The sequence below is a fragment of the Mustela lutreola genome, chromosome 9, assembly GCF_030435805.1.
Source record: "Mustela lutreola isolate mMusLut2 chromosome 9, mMusLut2.pri, whole genome shotgun sequence".
In the NCBI taxonomy this organism is placed as follows: domain Eukaryota; kingdom Metazoa; phylum Chordata; class Mammalia; order Carnivora; family Mustelidae; genus Mustela; species Mustela lutreola.
In genome coordinates, this window is record NC_081298.1 from 94,484,612 (window position 1) to 94,506,992 (window position 22,381).

The 22,381-nt window shown below is 37.2% G+C and overlaps 1 protein-coding gene across 3 annotated transcripts in view; it reads right to left on the reverse strand.

The window, feature by feature from the left end:
- Positions 1-22,381, reverse strand: part of EXOC6B (exocyst complex component 6B) — a 620,807-nt gene that overhangs the window by 260,737 nt on the left and 337,689 nt on the right. For all 3 annotated transcript variants that reach the window (XM_059188040.1, XM_059188039.1, XM_059188041.1), the window contains 2 exons: positions 21,349-21,460; positions 9,533-9,667 (listed from right to left, as the gene is read on the reverse strand). In XM_059188040.1, coding sequence (XP_059044023.1) covers positions 9,533-9,667; positions 21,349-21,460 — 247 coding nt within the window. The remainder of the gene's footprint in view (positions 1-9,532; positions 9,668-21,348; positions 21,461-22,381) is intronic.

Here is a 22,381-nt window from a genome sequence, read left to right on the forward strand (position 1 = left end):
TGCTGGAATGAACACAGAAGTATAGATAAGTCTTCAAGATGATGATTTCAATTTCTCTGGACATACACCCAGAAATTATATATGGATTGCTGGATGATAAGATACCTCTATTTTTACTTTCTTGAGGAATCTCCAAACTGTCTTCCACAGAAGTTGTAACCAGTTTATATGCCCACCAACAGTTTAAGAGTTCCCTTTTCTCCACACTTTTGTCAGCATTTATCTTTTGTCTTATTAAAAAGTGTGAGATGATATTTCACTGTGGTTTTGATTTGCATTTCCTTGATGGTTAGTGATGCTGAACACCTCTGCATGTATCTGTTGGCCATTTGTATGTCTTCTTTGAAAAAAATGTCTATTCACATCCTTTGCTCAGTTTTTACTTGGGTTATTTGGGGGTTTTGCTATTGATATGTATGAGTTCCTTGTATAATCTGGATATTAAACCATTACGGGGATATATGTAGTTTGCACATATTTTCTCACATTCCATCAGAAGCCTTTTCATTTTGTTGATGGTTTCCTTTGCTGTGCAGAAAAGCGGTAGCTTGATGTAGTCCCATTTGTTCATACTTGCCTTTGTTACCTTTGCTTTGGTGTCAAATACAAAAAAATCAAGGTCAAGATTAATGTCAAACAGCTTACCCACTATGTTTTCTTCTATGTTTTATGGTTCAGTCTTAGGTTCAAGTCTTTGAGTTGATTTTGGTGGATGATGTAAGATAGAGGTCTGATTTCATTCTTTTGTATAGGGCTATCCAGTTTTCCCAATACCATTTATTGAAGAGACTATCCTATCCCCATTTTGCGCATTCTTAGCTCCTTTGCTGTAAACTAACTGAGCATATGTGCATTTACTTCTGGGCTCTCTGTTCTGTTCCATTGATCCATGTGTTTGTTTTTATGTGAATACCCAAAATGTTTTGATTATTGTAGGTTTGTAATAAAATTTGACATCAGCAAGCATGATGTCTCTAGTTTTGTTCTTTCTCGATTACTTCAGCTTTTCACAGTCCTTTATCATCCCATTCAATCACTAATATTGTTTTTTCTATTTCTGCAAAAAATACTAATGGTATTTTAATAGAGATTGCATTGAATCTGTAAATTACTTTGAGTAGAATGGACATTTTAATATTAATTCTTTCAAAACCATGAACATGGACTACCTTTCTATTTACTTGTGTCTTCTTCAATTACTTTCAACAGGCCTAGTGTTTTCTGTTTTAGAAGGTTATTAATTATTGATTCAATTTCTTCAATAGATATAAAGCTATTCAGATTATCTATTTCTCCTTGTGTGACTTTTGGTAAACTATGTCTTTCAGTGAATTGATTCAATTCATGTCAGTTACCAAACTGTGGGTATAGAGTTGTTCATAATAACCCTAATAATTATTCTTTTAATGTCCATGGAATTAGTAGTGATAGTCCCTCTTTCATTTATGATATTAATAATTTGAGTCTTCTCTCTTTTATTTTTGGTAAGCTTGGCTCAAGTTTTATCAATTTTATTGATCTATGAACCAGCCTTTGGTTTCATTATCTCTTTTGATTTTCTACACCAAAACCATTCATTTCTGCTCTAATTTTTATTCTTTTCTTCTAATTACTTTGGATTTGATTTGCTCTTCTTTTTCTACCTTCTTAAAATAGCTGAGATTATTGATTTTAGAAATATCTTCCTTTTTGGGGTGGCTGGGTGGCTCAGACAGTTAAACATCTGCCATTTCCGCTCAGGGAATGATCCCAGGGTCCTGGGACCGAGTCCCAGGTCAGGCTTCCTGCTCAGAGGGAGTCTACTTCTCCCTCTTTCTCTGCCTATGCAGCCTACTTGTGTGCTCTCTCCCACTCAAGTAAAGAAATAAATCTTTAAAAAAAAAAAAAGATACTTCATCTTTATATAAAATTAATGCTATAAATTCATTTCTAAGTACTGCTTTTCATGATGCCACAAATTCTGATAAGTTGAATTTATTTTCAATTAGTTCAAAATACTTCTTAAAAAATTATTTATTTATTTATTTATTTATTTATTTATTTATTTATTTGAGAAAGAGAGAACGAAAGCAAGCACAAGCAGGGGAGAGCAGGCAGAGGGAGAAACAGGCTCCCCACTGAGCAAGGAACCTTATATGGGACTCCATCCCAGGACCTGGAGATCATGACTTGAGCTGAAGGCAGACACTTAACCAAGAGAGCCATCCAGACACCCCTTATTTGAAATACTTTTTAAAAAAAAAATATTTTATTTATTTATATGACAGAGAGAGATCACAAGTAGGCAGAAAGGCAGGCAGAGAGAGAGGAGGAAGCAGGCTACCTGCTGAGCAGAGAGCCCAATGTGGGGCTCAATTCCAGGACCCTGGGATCATGACTTGAGCTGAAGACAGAGGCTTTAACCCACTGAGACACCCAGCACCCTTTGAAATACTTTTTCTATTTAAGACCTTTTATTTGATCCACATGTTATTTTGAAGTGTGTTGGTTAATCTCCAAATATTCTGGGATTTTAAAGCTATCTGTTATTTATTTCTACAGTTTAATTCCATGTGGAAAGAGCAAGTTTTGTATAATTTCTATTCTTTAAAATTTGTAAAGATGTGTTTATTAGCCAGAATATGGCCTGTTTAGGTGAATCTTCTTATGAGCTTGAGAGGAATGTGTATTCTACAGTTGCTGGATGAACTATTCTACAAATGTCAATTTGATCTAGTTGATTAATACTACAATTCAGTTCAACTACATCCTTTCTGATATTCTGCCTGCTGGATCTGTCAATTACTAACAGATGGGTTTACCAAGATATCTTAGCAGGAAGAGTATTTATATAAAATACCATTTTAGTATCTTTTAAATACTCATGTATTTTTTCTCATTTGATCTACTAACGAAGTTGACAATTGTAAATAATTTTCTACTACTAATCATCCTTGTATTCTTAATGTTACTTTTATTTCTACTTTTTATGTCCTTCTAGATTATGTTTAATAGTTTATTATTTGAGATTTTTACTTCAGTATTTAAATTTAATTGTTCAAATTATCCCTTGTGGCTTCTCTGTTTTTTAAATCATTATATTGACTTTGTACAAATGAACTGAGACAGTTTCCCTTTTTTAACTCTACAATCTGGAATAGTTTAAATTATAGAGAAATTATCTGCTTCATAAAGACCGAAATAAATTCATGGTAAAATCATATGGATCTTGCCCAAATTTTAGAAGTCTTTAATAACTTTTTAATTTCCTTCATAGTTATTAGTTAATTTTCTATGTCTTCATGAATCATTTATCACAATTTTCTTATAGATTCTCAAATTTATTAGCACTGTTACACAACGTATTCTAGGTATTTAATTTCCTCTGATTATGAATCTTAAGTGATTGTGATTTATTTATTCCTTCCTTTCTTCTTTCTCTTCTTTCCTTTCTTCCTTCTACCTTTTTTTCAATCCTTCCTTCTTTTTCATTAGGCAAGATAAAAATTATTTTTTAAAATGCAATATATCCAGAGAAAGACAAATACCATATGATTTTATTCACATGTGAAATGAGAGGAAGAAAAAAGAAAAGTAAAATAAGACAAAAACAGACAGGGAGGCAAACCATAAGAGACTCCTAACTACAGGAAACAAACTGAAGGTTGCTGGAGAGGAGATGGGTTGGGGGCTGGCATAACTGTGTGATGGGCATTAAGGAGGGCACCTGATGGAATGAGCACTGGGTGTTGTATGCAACTGATGAATCATTAAATTCTACCTCAGAGACTAATAATATAGTATATATTAATTAAATTGCATTTAAATAAAAAATCTAATTTTCAAAATGCAACATATCCTTGCTTGAAGTCTCTCAAAGATTTTAGTAGGATAAAATCTAAATTACCTATTAATACAAAACAAAGTGCTCTACAAGTTGGCATGTAACTACTTCTCTATCTCATTGTTACCCTTATTCTACACTGAATATGTCTGGTTTTATTATATTTTTTCATCTTTTTTTAATGATTTCATTCACCTATTTGAGAGAGAGAGAAGCAGACTCCACGCTGAGCAGGGAGCCCAATGTGGGTCTTGATCCCAAGACCCCAGGACCTGAGACCAAGGCAGATGCTTAACCGACTGAGCCACCCCAGTACCCCTTATTCTTTCATCTTTATAAATGAAACTGTCTCTCCTAAAAATGTCCCTTACCCTGTCCTCAGCTTTTCTCTACCTGGACACCTTCTGCTGGTCCCAAGATCCACCATGTTGTGCCCTTTCTGGGATGTCCTCCCTGAAGGTCTCAAAGCTGAGATAAGTATCCTCATCTTCTGTGGAGTTCTCTTCTTCTTCTAGACCTAGAAATGTTGATTTCCCTTGGAGCCTAATCCTCTCACCTTTCTCTATCTTCAATTCCCAGAAGAAAGCCAGCCTCACAGCATTAAATACCATCTTTATAGAGATGAATTCTATATTTTTTATTTCCAGCTATGACTCTGCCCTGTCCATTTAATATCTCTATGCAGACAACTACTCAATACCTGAAGCACAATGTGTCCAAAATGGAAGGCTTGACCCCACTGCCTCTCCCCAAGTCTGTTATTCTCTCCCTACTCGCCATGTCACAGAACAACGACACTATTCATCCAGTTTGTTTAGTTCAAAATCTTGGAGTTATCCGTGCCTCCACTCTTTCTCTTATAATCCCATCCCCAGTCTAGCAGTAAAACTTGACCTCTCTGGGCACCTGGGTGGCTCAGTGGGTTAAGCCGCTGCCTTCGGCTCAGGTCATGATCTCAGGGTCCCGGGATCGAGTCCCGTATCGGGCTCTCTGCTCAGCGGGGAGCCTGCTTCCCTCTCTCTCTCTGCCTGCCTCTCCGTCTACTTGTGATTTCTCTCTGTCAAATAAATAAATAAAATCTTAAAAAAAAAAAAACAAACAACAATATTTCTTACCACTTTCATCCTACCACAGTTGTCCAACAAAGCATTATCTCCTACCTAGATTATGCCAATAACATTCCAGTTAACGACTCCTCTTCTTCCACACTTACTGACCTATAGCATATTTATTCTCCACACAGCAACCATTGTTACCCATTAATATGTAAATCAGATTGTCCCCACCACTCCCAATTTTCTCATGGCCTCATGTTTCAATTCAGAATAAAATCCCAAGTATTAACTGTGGCCTACAAGGCCAGAAAATATCTGACTCCGGACTATCTCATTTTGTGCCACTTCTACCTCCAATGATAGATATATCACTGCCACACTAAATCCCTTGTAATTCCTTGAACACACCAATGCCTACTCTTGTACTATTCCCTCAAAATGGAAAGCTTATCTCTTGGAAATCCAAATGATTCTATTTCTCATTTCATTCAGGTCATTTATTTTTCTTCTAAGTTCTTGTCATTACCTGATATTAAATGAGATTCATATCTAGCACAATATAAACTCTGTAAAGTCAGGAGACTTGTTTACGACATACATACCTACAAATTGCCTGGTATGCAGTAGGTGCTTCATAAAAACTTATAGAATTGATGAGGGATTGAATGTATTTATGGTGCTATCCTAGTACTGTTCACATGGTTCTTTATGGAAATTACAGTGTCTGTCCTCCCTGCAGATTATAAACTCTAAATCCAATGACTAAGTCTACCCAGGAACCTACCAGATTGTTACATAGTAGGTACACCAACAACATTTGTGATGGAGTAAATCAATAAATAACCTCATTCTATTTTGTAAGAGAGTAAGGAAATTCTTATGAACAAGGAAAGCTAAGAATGCCAGCTTAATTATGTCACATATGGCAGAAACAAGAGGCAATTCTGCAGGAAAATACCTTGAAGACCTTCTGATTATTTTTGCCCCTTTTTTTAGCATAAAGGTTTCCATCTGCAAGGGAAAGTTTTCTGGAAACAGTAGCTTAGGAAAATACACAACATGTAGCTGTTATAATTGCCATGTTTATACTGAGTTCTGGGGTAGTTGGTCTGAAACAGTCCTGGTAAAAATAAACTTGCAGTGTGTTTCAAGCAATCAGCGTTTCCAATAAGCACTTGTCAACATGACCTTTAGTGGTCTCCAGAACCTCTCCTTTACTAAGTATTTAACTGGCTACTCAACTCCTATGGCTTCCTGTCTGCCTTTAATTTTCCCTCAGCAATTTTACTGCTGGAGCAACAGCAAACTACACAAGCCATCCTTTGGGAGGAATTCTGACCATAATTTGAAAAGCTCTTGAAATAAGAAAATTGCAGTGGGTTAAGGGAAGAGTAGCATAGTCCCCATATGAGAGACCAGTATAAATGAACGTCATGTTTTAACTCCCTAAATCCCTCTTTTCTGGTGAACATTAAACTACAGTCCCTCCCACATTTTCTTTCCTGGAGAAGTTTTGGCTTTCACAGTAAATCAAGTGCAAATATTTTTTGATGAAACTATTGCCCATGCTCCACAATAATAATAATATTTAGTAGTAACTGTAATTCCTATTAAACTGTCTAAGGTAATACTAAAGTTCTTAAAGCTCTTATCATGCTCATTCCTGGGTTGTCTTTATTAGACAGATCTTTTCTTCACTAGAAGTGTTTCAATATTAATATAACAATACATTGTTTAAAAGATTACAAGTAATGATACCAATATAATACAACATATAATAAAAATTTTTTTAGGTAATTTGAAATGAACCAACCATGGTGACATCATGAAAGTATATCTCACCTAGCAGCTGACCTAATCACATATGAACATAAAGAATATTTTGTGAACCTCTCATTTTTTTTCAGCTTTATTGAGGTATAATTGAAAACAAAATTATATTTAAAATGTGCACAGGGACACCTGGATGGCTCAGTCAGTTAAGTGCCTGCCTCTGGCTCAGGTCATCATCCCAGGGTCCTGGGTTCAAGTCACACATCGGGCTCCTTGCTCAGCAGGGAGCCTGCTTCTTTCTCCCTCTGCCTGCTGCTCCCTTGCTTATTCTCAGTCTCTCTCTCTAACAAACAAATAAAACCTTTAAAAAAATAAAAATTTTAAAATGTGCATTATGGTTATTTGAGATATATATATATATATGTGTATATATATAATGAAAGGATTCTCATCTAGTTATTAATATTAATTACCTTGCATAATTTTTTTGGTGAGAACACTAAAGTTATATTCTCTTAGAAAATCTCAATTCTACAACACGGTATTATCAACTATAATTATCACGTTTTACATCAGATCATCAAATCTAACTCATCTTATAGTTGAAGTTTGTATCCCTTTACCAGTTTCTATTTCCCCCATCCTCCAGGCTCTGGCAACTACTTTTCTCTGTTTCTGTGAGCTTGACTTTTTTCCCCCCCTTAAAGAGTCCACAAATATGTGATACCATGCAGTATTTGTCCTTCTCTGGTATATTTCACTTAGTGTAATGCCCTCAAAGTCCATCCATCTTGTCACAAATGGCAGAATTTCCTTATTTTTCTTGCTTGAATAATATTCCACTGTGTATATATACCACATTTCCTTGACCCATTCATCTGCTGAGATACACTTTAGTTGTTTGCATATCTTGGCTATTGTGAATGATGATGCAATAAATATGGAAGGATAGATATCTCTTCAAGATGATGATTTTTATTTCTTTGGGTATATGGTAGTTCTGTTTGTAATTTCATGGCTAATCTCCAACTGTTTTCCATAGAGACTGTACCAGTTAACAGACCCAGGTACATCACACAAGGGTTTCCTTTTACCTAACAGCTTTGCAAGCATTTTTTCTCTCTTGTCTTTTTCATGATAGCTACTCTAACAGGTTAGAGGTGATATCTCATTATAGTTTTCATTTGTACCTCCTCTATGATTGGAGTGCTAAACATCTTTTCATGTACCTGTTGGCCATTTGTATGTCTTCTTCAGAAAATGTCTATTCAGTACCTCTGACCTCTTTGGATTATCTGGGTTTTTGCTGTTGAGTTGTCTGAGTCATTTATACATTTTGAATAGTAACCCCGCATCAGATATATGACTTGGAAATATGTTCTCTTATTAACATCAGTTGCTTTTGTGTTTTATTGATGGGTTTCCTTTGTTTCACAGAAGCTTTTTATATTAATGTAGTCATACTTATTTTTTCTTTTGTTGCCTTTACTTTGGTATTAAATCAAAAACTCAATGCCAACACCAATGCCAAGGAGTTTACCCACCGTTTTTTCTTCTAGAAGCTTTATAATTCCAGATCTTACATTCAAATCTTTAGTCTATTTTGAGTTGATTTTTTTGTACAGTGTAAAAATGGGGGTCCAGTTTCATTCTTTTGCGTGTGGTTGTCCATTTATTGAAGAAACTATTCTTTCCTCACTGTGAATTCTTGTGTACATACTCTGTTGTAAATTATGTGACCATATATACACATGGGTTCTGGACTCTCTGCTCTGTTCCACTGATCTATGCATATGTGTTTCTGCTAATACCATACTACTTTGATTACTATAGCTTTATAATATAATTTGAAATCAGGAAGTATGATGCTTTCAATTTTGTTCTTCTTTCTGAAGATTGCTTGGCTACAGGTAGGTTCTTTCTCATTTCATTTCTTATAACAGAAAAGAGAAGATCTTATTAATAGTTTTTATCTCATAAAATATGATAAGCAGTTATGAATCAAATGTGATTTCTTGTCTTAAATCTCCTTTCAAGGGAAGGTACCAATAAACAGGGAAAGAGGAGAAAAGGATGGTAAAAAGTAGACACCAGTGGACGTAAATCATGATTTCAACTCACAACTTTATATCTCATTAATATCAACCTCCAGATTTCAAAAGGATGAAAAAGATTTAATTCAATACTAAAATAATCAAATAGTAACAATAATAACAAAACCCCAAAACATACAGGTTGGCCTTTATGTCAGAATCTACCACTGTAGTGTTGTAGATGTTACCTTATTACCTTTTCTGCTTAATATTAACTTAAAGCTAAAATGGCAATATAAGGGAGTTTTGTAAGGCTCTTTTAAATTAAGTCATTTACTCTCCAGAGACTCTCTATCAATCCATCTTTTGTCCATAATAGTGTCATTTTTCCCAATTTATCAAAATCTAGATCAAAACTATGTTGGCACCTTGCAAAAGGATTATAAAATTGCTGACTACAATAGTAAGGGGCAGAAATTCCTCATTAAAAAGTAAGTTGAAAAAAACTGGACAGAGAAGAACAGCTGATTTTTAAAATTTAATTGATGTTGATTTCAGCTATAACCACTATTCTCTAGACCACACTTAAGAACTCTTGACTAAGATGGGAGGCAATTGAGGAAACAGCCCTTTTCAAGTACAAAATACAAGAAGATTTGGCAGACAGAGTTATAGACATTTTTAAGTTTAAACATCTAGAAATTAGCACTGGTATTTGTTCTTCTAAGATAAGCACTTATCCTCAAAACCACGTTAGAAATCACAATACTATGGATCTTGGGAGACAGAAAGACTCCTAGGTAGAATGCCCCAGACTATGCACAGCAGAGGCCCTAAGGCCTTCTCACCTTAAAGGTTGTGGTGCCGTAGAGCTTGGTGGTGTGGACGGTCTCTGGAAGCACATTAGTGATGTTGGTGATGAATTCTTCCAAGTACTTACAGGATTTCTCCAAGTGCGTTGTATTGATGATAATCTGGACAAGCTAGAACATAACAAGCACATATAAGAGTCATTTGACTAATCACCCCATGACAAATGGCTCAGTATGAATCTGCTGGTAGAAGAAAAACAGAGGCAGAGAGACAGGGCCCATCTGTATTCTACAGAGGGCTTGTTAGAGCATGGGCTTAGGTTGTACTTCCTCTACAAAGCCTTCCCTGGCTCCCAAAGCATCTTGTATGCCCCCTACTATACAGGAGCACTTGTCATTCTCTTTTAAACATATGTCTTCTTCTGTTTAAGAGACTAAACTAAGAACAAAAACTGCTAGTGTTTAGCACAGTGCCTGGCAATAAATAATTGCCAAATGAATTAAATAACACAAACTCCTGAAGAAAGAACAAAATAACTGAAATCACACGAAGTTTCAAAACTAGGCATAATGAACAGTGAGATGTTGGAATAGGCTGCAGGATATTAACAAACTCCATTAGCTTATGGAAGAAATAACATGGGTATTAATGTTAACTGTAAACTGTTAATAGTAATTTCTAACTCACACGGTTATTTTGAGGATTCAATATCCTTTTGTTACTACTACTTTCCTTTTCTAACAAGAGAGAGCCTTAAAAACAACAGTGCTGATAAGATAAAAAGTCATCTATGAATAACTCTGAGAGGAAGATGAAAAAGAATGACTCTTATTGTCGGGATATCATTAAAGTCTGTAAAGTAGTTCACAATTCATTTTCTTACATTATCTTCCCAGCAACCTGGAAAACTAAATTAAGTTGGCATAATTATTGCTTCCGTTTTACTAAACAGAAACCAAAATGAAATTATTTTCTCTAGATCACAGAACCTAAACGGAATTAGGACTCAATCCAAGTCTTCTACTTCAAATTATGGACTCATCAAAACAACCTGTGGTAAAGTCTTTTGACATAAACACAAAATGGCAGCTCTGGAGTGCTGCACGCTTAGGTACATTCTGGGTCTACCATCAACTAGAACTCTCCATACTTTGATTCTACTCCATGTAGAAAACAAATTTAAATTTAAAAAAAGGAGGGGTATCAAACCACTTATTTCAACTACGAAAACTATTTCCCAGAGTCTAAAAGAAATACAAAGTGAAAATGAAATAGAACCTTCTTTTTTATTTCCCTTTCCTACATCTTTAGCTTCTTATTTCCATAAGAACGTGTCTGGTGGTGGGGTTGTGGCAGGCAGGGGGAATTTGGGAGTATAAGGCTATGGAAGAACTTAGGTCCTCCTCTAGTCCAGTCAGAGAGGGAGCCAGGAAAGAGTGGATAGATGACAAAAAGGGAAACTGGAAGTGAAGATGTAGGTGGGGGTAAAGATTTTATTTATTTATATGACAGACAGAGATCTCAAGCAGGCAGAGAGGCAGGCAGAGAGAGAGGAGGAAGCAGGCTCCCTGCTGAGCAGAGAGCCCGATGCGGGGCTCGATCCCGGGACCCTGAGATCATGACCTGAGCTGAAGGCAGAGGCTTTAACCCACTGAGCCACCCAGGCACCCCGTAGGTGGGGGGTAATAACACATTTTACAATCAAATGGTACTTCAAAATAATGCTTAAAAGTTGGAATTATACCTCAATAGAAGTCACTGTGTTACACTGTAGAATATTAAACAAAAATATTAATAGGATTATGATAATAAAGTATACTCTTCTCTTCCCAGCAGCAAACCAGCACAGGACTAAAGCACACTGTTCATTCTCAAAAAAATACATGTCAAATCGTAATGACAATGCTCTCGTAATAGACTGGACTAAGGGAAAAGGTACCTTCTATTCCCCAAGGATTGGCCAGAAAATGTCTATTTTTGAAACATGAGGACAGGGCGCCTGGGTGGCTCAGTGGGTTAAGCCGCTGCCTTCGGCTCGGGTCGTGATCTCAGAGTCCTGGGATCGAGTCCCGCATCGGGCTCTCTGCTCGGCGGAGAGCCTGCTTCCCTCTCTCTCTCTCTGCCTGCCTCTCCATCTACTTGTGATTTCTCTCTGTCAAATGAATAAATAAAATCTTTAAAAAAAAAAAAAAAAAAAAAAAAAAGAAACATGAGGACAAAGGACAGAAACCCAGAGACACAGTTCCCCCACCCCCAAAAAAGTTAGGGCAACAATAGGACTAAATCTTTCTATTATTTCCCACAATTCATATTCAAGTTCATATTCCTTACTAAGCCCCTTCCCTTCATTCTATGGTTTGAATTGGAAGACTCTTGAGTTTTGGACACAGATACTCTCTCTTTCTACAAAATTACCCAAAACATCAAACTTTTTTTTTTTTTTTAAATTTTTTATTTTTTATAAACATATATTTTTTATATACATATATTTTTATCCCCAGGTCTGTGAATCACCAGGTTTACACACTTCACAGCACTCACCAAATCACATACCCTCCCCAATGTCCATAATCCCACCCCCTTCTCCCCAACCCCCTCCCCTCGGCAACCCTCAGTTTGTTTTGTGAGATTAAGAGTCACTTATGGTTTGTCTCCCTCCCAATCCCATCTTGTTTCATTTATTCTTCTACCCACTTAAGCCTCCATGTTGCATCACCACTTCCTCATATCAGGGAGCGCCTGGGTGGCTCAGTGGGTTAAGCCGCTGCCTTCGGCTCAGGTCATGATCTCAGGGTCCTGGGATCGAGGCCCGCATCGGGCTCTCTGCTCAGCAGGGAGCCTGCTTCCCTCTCTCTCTCTGCCTGCTTCTCCGACTACTTGTGATTTCTCTCTGTCAAATAAATAAACATCAAACTTTTAACTGTAGAGTGCTCTAGGAAAAAAACACCTACCAAAATAAGCAACTCATCACCCTCTTCCTTTCAACATGTTTCTCCATCAGAGAAAGAGTAAAATCATTTAAAAATTTTAAATCGTCTAAATTAAATCACTCCTCTTCCTGAGTGGGAAGGTGGCTACTGGCAAGGTTGCCTTGATGTATAAGTCAGAAAAGTAAGAGGATTAATTTGGAGAACTGAAGAATTTCTATTTTAAAGTGAGCATTACCTATAGGGAACACATTCTATCTATCAAAAGAAACCCTAATAATAAGGAGAAATCGTGTCATGTTATCGAAATAAAAAACAGTGGCAGTCAAAGAGAAAATTGTCCTGTTTTGCAGGATATTGGCAGTTAAAAAAAAAAATAAAAAGGAGGCGGCTTCACTGGGTAAAGTAGTAATTTCCCTTGACTTTTTAAAGATCTGTCAACACAAAAGATCACCATGCATTACATCAATTGGCTGTCAGTCACTTTTGAAATGTTTCATTGCTGAGCATAGAATAGACTATTAAAACACTCTAGGATTACATTAGATACCATGTCATTTTCAAAGGGAATAATGTCTGTTAATGGGGTCTAAATGATCTCTACTCCTGAATGACAGCTAACCAAAATCCTTACAAGGGCATTTACAAATGTAAAGCCAGATACTGTGGGGATAATTCTGAACTTAAGGACGCAGTGAAGCAATTTCAGATATCAACTTCCATCAGAGTCTTGAGCTCCTTTGATATTTTTAATCCTCAACTTCCCACTCTCTTACAAAAATATATCACTGCAGCAATCCAAACTGTCCTTAACATTGTTTCAAGGACATGGTATTAGCAACAGATTAGGTATTGGTTATGCTTATATAAAAGTAAAGTTCTGTGAGGGCTGTCTGGAATAAAAAGAGAGAGAGAGAGTGAATACTATAAAGCAAGCAATCACCTCTCACAACTAAATGGCAGGAGTCACTTAGGTTAAAAAACCATTAAGAATCGAAAATTTTTCTGTCTCTCATTTCCAACAGCAGAGAGAATCTAATGAGGACAGCACAGAGGAGATGGTGGAAGTCGCCTGTTACCTTCTCTTGTTTCCCAAAGAAGAGAATGCAGGACATTCAGGCTCCAAAAGGACTAACCCAAAGCAAGAAAATGAGAAGTCACACTCCCTCCTCCACACCTCTAAGACTTCTCCACTGTTAGATTTGCAAGGTAAGGAACTAAATAGCAGTGCCGGTTCCCATTCACAAAAATAAGATCTCCCAAAGATTTCCAGGAATTTTGTCTCCATTTCACCCCAGCAAAGATACAAAAAGCTGGGTCAACGACTCATTTTTTACCAACTCCAAAGCCAATACCTAAACTACTGAAGAACTTGCAACTACTGGTTCCAAATTCACAGGTCTAGTACAAGGGTTATATCTGATAGGACTTAATTATAAAATATTAGCAATATTATTAGCAATATCATTGCTGTTAACAGCGGATGCTGAACACTGTTATGTGCGAGATAACACAGGTTAGAACCATGCGGTCATCAATCAAAATAATATTCAAAAGAAAGGCTGAATGAAAAGCATTGGTTATTTATTCAGGTCTCCTGGGGCACTATTATAAACATAATAAAATATATATATAAATATTTAATATGGTATCACTAATAGAACTCTTAACTTCCTTAATTTTACCCTAATAACCTACCTACCTACTTTCCTTTTTTCTTTCTTCTCTCTTTCATCAATAAAGAGCTCCTATGTACCAAGGAATGAGAGACAGCTGTGCAATCATACACAAGACAAAGTCCTTGGTCTTGTGGAAATTAGAGTAACCACACACACATAGAAACATAGAGCATAATGTCAACTAGTAATAAGCACAGGGAACAGCAGTGAAATAAGGAATTGCATGGTGATGGTAGGTCTCAGAGTGGTCAAGGAAGGCCTCCTTAAGGAACTGACATTTGAGTGGTGACTTAAATAAAGTGCAGGTGTATTATGTCTATCATCTATAGTAAATACATTTTAAAATCCAATTTATATCTTAAGTTTATCAATTCATTCTTCATAAAGAGATAGGCTGTTTTTTGATTCATCTTAAAATTTTTTTTCAAACTTCAGTAATTTTCTGATATTCCGAGAGTAATAAACTGGTGGTTTATTTCCTTTCGCTCTATGATACTGATGTTTTTAAATTAATGTAGTGAAAGAGCGAAGGTTTAGAACAAAAGAAATTGGATTTTAAACCTTACTTCAAATCTTATTTTTTTAAAAGAAAATTTTGTCTTTCAAAACATCTCAAATTTTATTTCCAAACTACCTATTGGTTATGTGGCCTTAAGCAAAGTTAGTATCTTTCGTCATCTTAAAATTGAGATAACATCAATGTCATATCAAAGAAATAATCAATATAGTACAAATTATTAAATATAAATACTACTGTAAATAATAAAACATTGAGTCTAATATATACCAACTTCCTGTAAGCTATTATTGATATGGGCTTACTTATTGTATCTCCAGCTAAATATGGCTTAAGAAAATATACAACCATTCTGACTAGTCTCACTTTAACTCCTATCCACTAGCCAAAGTGGACACTTAAGGCTACAAAATCACCACATTATCGAGTGCCGACCAAATCTCTTTTCCATACCCCCAGATATACTTTCTCTCTGCTTCAACCCCAACACCTGCTCTGGATCTCTACTTTTAGCTGAAGATCTTTCACTGAGAAAATAGAGTGTTTGGAGGCTGCCACCATAAAATATGCCCAGCCACCACCATCTGCATCCACATACTCTGAGTCTCGGCTGTTCTCAGAGATGAACTTGACACCACCTACAGCCAATCCCTCTGCTTGTGCATCAGATTCTAAAGTCGCTCTCCTCCTCCAGGACATTACTCCAAAGATTTCCCTCTTTCTCCTCTATCACCAACTTTTTGCTTTCTATTGCATCATTCTCATCAGAAATAACATACTGTTACTTCTCCTATTAAGAAACAAAACAGGGCACCAGGGTGGCTCAGTGGGTTAAGCTACTGCCCTGGGCGCAGAACATGATCCTGGAGTCCTGGGATCAAGTCCCACATCAGGTTCCCTGCTCAGCAGGGTGTCTGCTTCTCCTTCTGAACTTTCCCCTTTCGTGCTCTCTCTCTCTCTCAGTCTCTCTCTCTCTCTCTAATAAATGAATAAAATCCATTAAAAAATAAAAATAAAAAACCAAAATAAACAAAATAAAAAACTTGTGCTTAACCCACTTCCCTTGCCAACTACCTCCTCATTTCCTTGCTTACATTTGTAACAAAACTCCCTAAAATAGTTGTCCTCTGCTTGTTGGCTCCAATTCCACTCTTCCCATTCTTCAAATTGTTTAAGTCAACATTTTATTTTAAAATGGTTTTATATTACAAAATAGTTGCAAAGAGATCCCAAATATGCCACACCCAGTTCCCCCTATTCTTACCATCTCATATTACTATGGTACCTTTCCCACAACTAAGGGACCAATATTGGTGTATCACTACTAACAGATCAATACACTTTATTTAGTATTACTAGTTTCTTCCTACCGTTCTTTACCACTTTCAGAATCCAGTCTAAGATACCACATTACATTTGGTTGTCATGTCTCCTTAGCCTCCTCTGGTCTGGGATGGTTTCTTAGATTTTCCTTGTTTTTGATGATCCTAACAGTTTTAAGGAGTACTGATGAGGTATTTTGTAGAATGTCCTTCAGTTTGGGTTTGTTTAAATTTTTTATCATGGTTAGAGTGTATTTTGGGAGATCACAACTGCCTTCTCATCACATCACATCAAAGGTGCAGGCGATCAGTATCACTTACCAATTTATGTTAACCTTGATCACCTGGCCAAGGTAGTGTCTGGAAGGTTTCTTCACTGTAGAGTAACTTGTTCCCTCTTTACATACCCTACTTTGTAGATGCAAGTCATAAGCACAAGCTACATACAAGGGGTGGGAGCTAAGCTCCAGCTCCTTGAGAGGGTACAATCAACATCAATTATTTGAAATTCTTCTGTACGGGACCACTCTCTTTTAAACCTACTCCATCAGGAGCCTCCTAGCATCATTCTCTTAAAAATGGTCTTATTGAGGTCACCAACTTACTCCAAGTTGCTAAGTCCCATAGTAATTCTTCACCTTCCTCTTCAATCATCAGTATTTGTCAAGCTAACCACTCCCTCCTTCTTGACCTACTTTTTTCACTTGACTTCTGAGATACCATACTCCTGTTATTGTTCTTGGTTTGTTCATTTTTTTTTCCTTCTTTGGTGGGTCGTTCCCAATTTCCTTTGTGAGTTCCTCTTTTCTCCTGACTCCTTAAATGGAGTGCCCAAGAATTCAGTCCTTCATCTTCCTTCTCCATCTTTACAAATTCCCTTAGTAATATTACCTGATCAGGTGGTTATAAATATTATTTGTATTCCCCCAATTTTTATCTCCAGGACAAACCTCTCATTCAAACTCCAAACTCATATATAACTGCTTACTCAATATTGCAAGATATATGTGAATAAACATTACAAATTAAATATGTACAAAACCAAATTTCCAATCTTCAATCCTAAATCTAGCCCTACCCAAAGATTTTGCCATCACGGTGCATGGTATGTACAACCTTCTAGCTGCTCGAATCAAAAACATCTTGGAGTTACCTTCCACTCCTTGCTTTCTCTCTCCCTTCACATCCAGCCCTAAGGAAAGCATGCTGACTCTACACTCCAAATCCGATCACCTGTCACCACCTCCATGGCTACCACCCACGCTGCCGTCAAATCATTAGTGTCGTAGCTTCCTAACTGGTCTCCCTGTTTATACCCTACAGCTTATTCTCAAAACCACAGTCCTTGCTATTCCTTTGAAATATGTCATATTGCATCACTCATCAAATTCCTGCAATAGCTTTCCACTCCACTCAAAATGAAAGCCTAACACTTCACACGGGCCCACCACAGACCCCTAGCACCTCTGTGATCTAATTTCCTGCTTGTCTTCCCCCTTCTCACTCCACTCTAGCTTTACCCTAGCTTCCTTATTATCCTCTGAGCTGACCAATAACTTCATACCTTCATACCTTTGCTCTAACCTTTGCCAAGAATGTTTTTTGCCCTTTAATGATAACTCACCATCTTTTTATTAAGACCAACCTTGGACCTCCACCAGACCCCTGATTCCCTTAACTTCAATGAAGCATTCACCTCCCTCTATCATATTAGATGATTTACTATTTATTTTGCTTAATATCTGTTGTGTTTTCTGCCACTAGAATGTAAGCGAGGACCCCTTTTGTTGCTGTCCTTACTTATCTATAAGGTTTAGATTGGTGCCTGTTACACAGTAGGTACTCAATACTATAAAGTTAACAAGCAAGTTATTTATCTTAACGGGTTGTCTTGCTCTAATCTTCTAACATCTCTTAGTTGAAAAACCATCTCTGCACTAAATCTGGCAATCACTGTTTACCTGCCCAGACCTCTTTTTTAACAATACCAGGTGATATGCCTTCAGTATAGGTACTGTTCTAAGCACTTCGTATGTTCATTCAATCTTCACAACAACCCTCTGAAACACATGCTCTTATTGTCCCCATTCTACACATAAAGCCAAGCCATTTCCTCAGCACACATTTTTAAAGGGAAGAGAACCCAGGCAGAATTGGAACCCAGGTACTCTGCTTTAGAACACATGTTCTTTTTTTTTATTTTTATTTTAAGATTTTATTATTTATTTGACAGAGAGAGAGAGCACAAGCAGGGGGAGTGGGAGAGGGAGAAGCAGGCTTCCTGCCAAGTAGAGAGCCCAATGTGGGGTTCGATCCCAGGACCCTGGAACCAAAGGCAGACGCTTAACGACTGAGCCACCGAGGCGGCCCTAGAACACATGTTCTTAACCACAGCTCAGCTGCCCTTCTTCCCACAGAGCTAGAAGCAGCAGCCTAAGAAAAACAACTAACCCTGTGCTGACTGAATGGGGATAGGCACATAAGGTCTGCAGTGCAAATCATTTAAACTACAGCAAGCAAGAACTCAAAGGAAATGTTGTTGTCTTGGCTTAACATGGGGAAGCAAAGAAGCAATGAGGAAAGCAAGAAAGCTAGAGTACAGAGAGAAAAAGCCGAAAGGATAGAGTGCATGGACAGGAAGAAAAGAGGACATGAGATACTATGTAAATTCAAACAAGACAGGTCGACAGAGAGACATGAGTTTATGGGAACTTTCAAGTCCTAAAGATTGTCCAACAATCTGAAGTAGGACTCGGTGAGTTTTGTCTGCTTGTAATACAACTCTTGTTGGAATGGTGATGTGCTCGCTGACACAAAATCATCTCTAACTAGAACAATTTCCGTATTACTATGGACTTCTTATAAAAATCCCTTTGTTACGATGAAATAATTAAATCGATATGAAAGGCAGTACATTACAGTAGAAGTGAATTAAGTCTGGGAAAAAACAACCCAGACATAGGTCTCATTTTTATCATTTTGTTAATGACATAACCGTGGGCAATCTCCCTAAACTTTAATTATGCTTTCCATAAAATGGGAATAAGAACACATGCCCAGCTAGTTCCAAATGTGACTGTTCCAAATGAGATGGTATCTGTGATGGGCTTTGCAGAGTACAAACTGTTCCACAAGTGTTACCTAGCATGATGATGATTTTAGATGGGAACTCACTTGAGTTTCCTGTAAATGAGGATATAATGTCTTCTTTGCCCAAAGGGGAGTAACATAGTTATTCAAAGATACACTGGATGGTAATAAAAATTACTGGGTCTGTATTTATCTATACATGTATACACCATAGTAATAGCCAAAATAAATAAATGTGTGCAGATGTACAAAGATGTTGATAACAAAAATGCATTATTGCCTAGAAAGAGCCAATGACTTAGGAAGAATACCTTTGCTGAAATGGTACAGGGGCGCCTGGGTGGCTCACTGGATTAAGGCTCTGCCTTCAGCTCAGGTCATGATCTCAGGGATGGAGGCCCACATCGGGCTCTCTGCTCAGCAGGAAGCCTGCTTTCCCTTCTCTCTCTACCTGCCTCTCTGCCTACTTGTGGTCTCTCTCTGTCAGATAGATAAATAAAATCTTAAAAAAAAAAAAAGAACTACTGAGTCTTCCTATCCTGACCTGATCTGTGCATTACCCTAAAGGTCAATGGAGTCAGGAAAACTGAAGAACTGAGAAGTTGGGTCTTTCTCTTAAGATGACACGGTAAGGGGCGCCTGGGTGTTTCAGTCAGTTAGACGTCTGACTTCAGTTCAGATCATGATCCCAGGGTCCTGAGATCGAGCCCCATGTCGGGCTCCCTGCTCAACAGGGAGTCTGCTTCTCCTTCTCCCTCTGCCCCTCTCCCTGCTTGTGCTCTCTTTCTCTCTCAAATAAATAAATAAAAATCTTAAAAAAAAAAAAAAAAAGATGTCACAGTAAATCAATGACACAGCCACAGCTAAACTCAAGACCCTTCTAAGGCCAAAGCTGTTTCTATCACACCATGTTCCTGCTATGCTACTTGTTTAAAATGTTTAAGGACACTGCTAAATCAAATGGCATCAGAAAAGTTATATCGAGAGTTGTAATACAGAGACAGCTGACAAAAAAATAACAAGTTTCCTGTCCTACTTGGGACTCATAAAAGGAGAACAGTATAATATAACAAATATAGGAGGGCCTCTGACTTTTCACTCCACTTCACTCCACTCTCCTTTTTTCTTAGCCTTCGTGATGATGAAAATAAATTAACCTATTCTCAGACACATAAAAATAATACCTAATATTTCTATACCAACAACTGTCCTTCAAATGTAACTTTCAATTGTAAAAAAGTTTGTTCTAAGTGGAACTCAAACAGTGCCCAAGTTCCACATTATAATATTTTAAAATCTTAACACAGGGAAAGGAACAAGCAGTCCAAAATCAGAAGGAAATGTTCACCTGGCTTCCAGCTGTCTTTACCCATGACTCAGCATCATTAACCATTTGCCTACTTCCACCATTATCTTTGACAGTGTATATCTGAAAATGTCAATTTTTTCTAGAGCAACTGACTTTCAAATTACACCACCTCTACAAGTAAAACAGATGGCCAACAGCCTTTCCCTTTCCCTGTGAAAAAAATTCCTCGAAGCTCTCACTGTTGGCACTATAATTTCCATAAAATGGCAGGTTGACGCTCCCATGCAATCCTGGGTTTCCAAGAGAAAGGAAACTTCACATCTTTCTAAATTTTAGGACTATATGCCAAAGTGCCAAATCTTCAGTTTGCCAAGATACTGTTCTCAACGTGTATGTAATATCCCTCCTCGTTTTGTGAGATTCTGTAAGCTTCCACAGAAATGTGACGATTGCCTTTCTCTCACATTTCCGCAATCCCAAATCCCTAGACTTAGATGCTGATAAAGAGTAATTTACCATCCATATACATGAGGTATCTCAAAAACAAAAGCTGAGTCTAACACTAACCCTGGACTAGAAGCGCCAACATCCTTGGCATCGGTGACTTATGCAGAGAGAATGCGATTTCATGTTGCATGTTGTTTCAGAACTGCCACTCATTTAGATAGGAACTTGATGGTGACTATATTCTCCCACCAACAATTCTGTTTTTATGTAATTGATGACAAATAATATCAATTTAACACAACAACATTGGAAAGGAAAACCAGTTAAGCTGGTGAAAATAATGAGAGAGAGAGAAAGTGACTTTTCAAATATGTAATAGATTTCTCCAAAGTGACCAAAGAGAGAAACAAATTATCTGTTTTGCACTTTCACCATTAGGAATCCATTAGGAAAAACGTGATGGACCATATAGAAAGTTATAATTAACTCACAAACGGGCCCCAAAGCTTAGACATCTGTTCACACATTGCCTTGGCTGCCTCCATTAAGAGCAGCTTTACCTCAGTAAGTCCAATATTCTTCCTTTTAATGACATTCTGCAGGGAGTTGCTCAGAGTCCTGGTTAGCAACAGGTTTGTAGATTTGCGAATCATGTCATCGACTTCAGTGGAGCTGAAAAAGAATTCTCAAGAGTCAGTCATCCCAGGTAGCAGATTAGTTTGCAAACAAACAAGGTGCCAGTGTTACTTCTGATAATAATAATAACAACAACAACAATAACAACAATGATAATAATGGCAGCAGCAAATAACATTTACCTTGTGCCAGAAATTAGATTCCAAGTATTTTAATATATGAAAATTCACTTAAACTTCAGACCAATGATACTAAATAGTTTTATTATTATTTCTAGTGTACAGAGGAGGAAATGAAGGCACAGAGAAGTTAAGCAGCTTATTCAAGGAAACACAATAGGCACACAGCACAAAAAGGATTTTAACACAGGCCATCTAGCTCTAAAGCCCACAGCATTTAAACACTATGCTATAGTGTCTCCAGGGTAGATGAGGAATTCCCCTGCATGATTCCTTTCTCCTATACTTCCAAGTTCCTTCATATATTGTTAATATTTAGAATTTTCCAACATGGACTCCCTATTGGCTTCCTGTACATTAGCTGGTAAAGGCCCATAAGAAAAGATATCTCTGCTCCTTTACTGTCATCTTTCATATAAGGTCTATTTTGCTCTGATTCCAATATAACTGTTTCAGACCAGTAGTTTAATTCAGCATAAATGTCTTATAATCCTGAATATCCCCCAAATGATAAATCTTTAACTTATTCACTAATTTTTAATCCAATGGACATTATTAAGCCCTTATCATATGGTGGTGTTGTTGTTTTAAGTAAACTCTATCCCCAGTATGGGGGTAGAATTCACAACCCCAAGACTGGACATTATTAAGCCCTTATCATATGGTGGTGGTGTTGTTTTAAGTAAACTCTATCCCCAGTATGGGGGTAGAATTCACAACCCCAAGATTGGGAGTTGAATAGTCTACCAACTGAGCCAGCCAGGTGCCCCAAAATGAC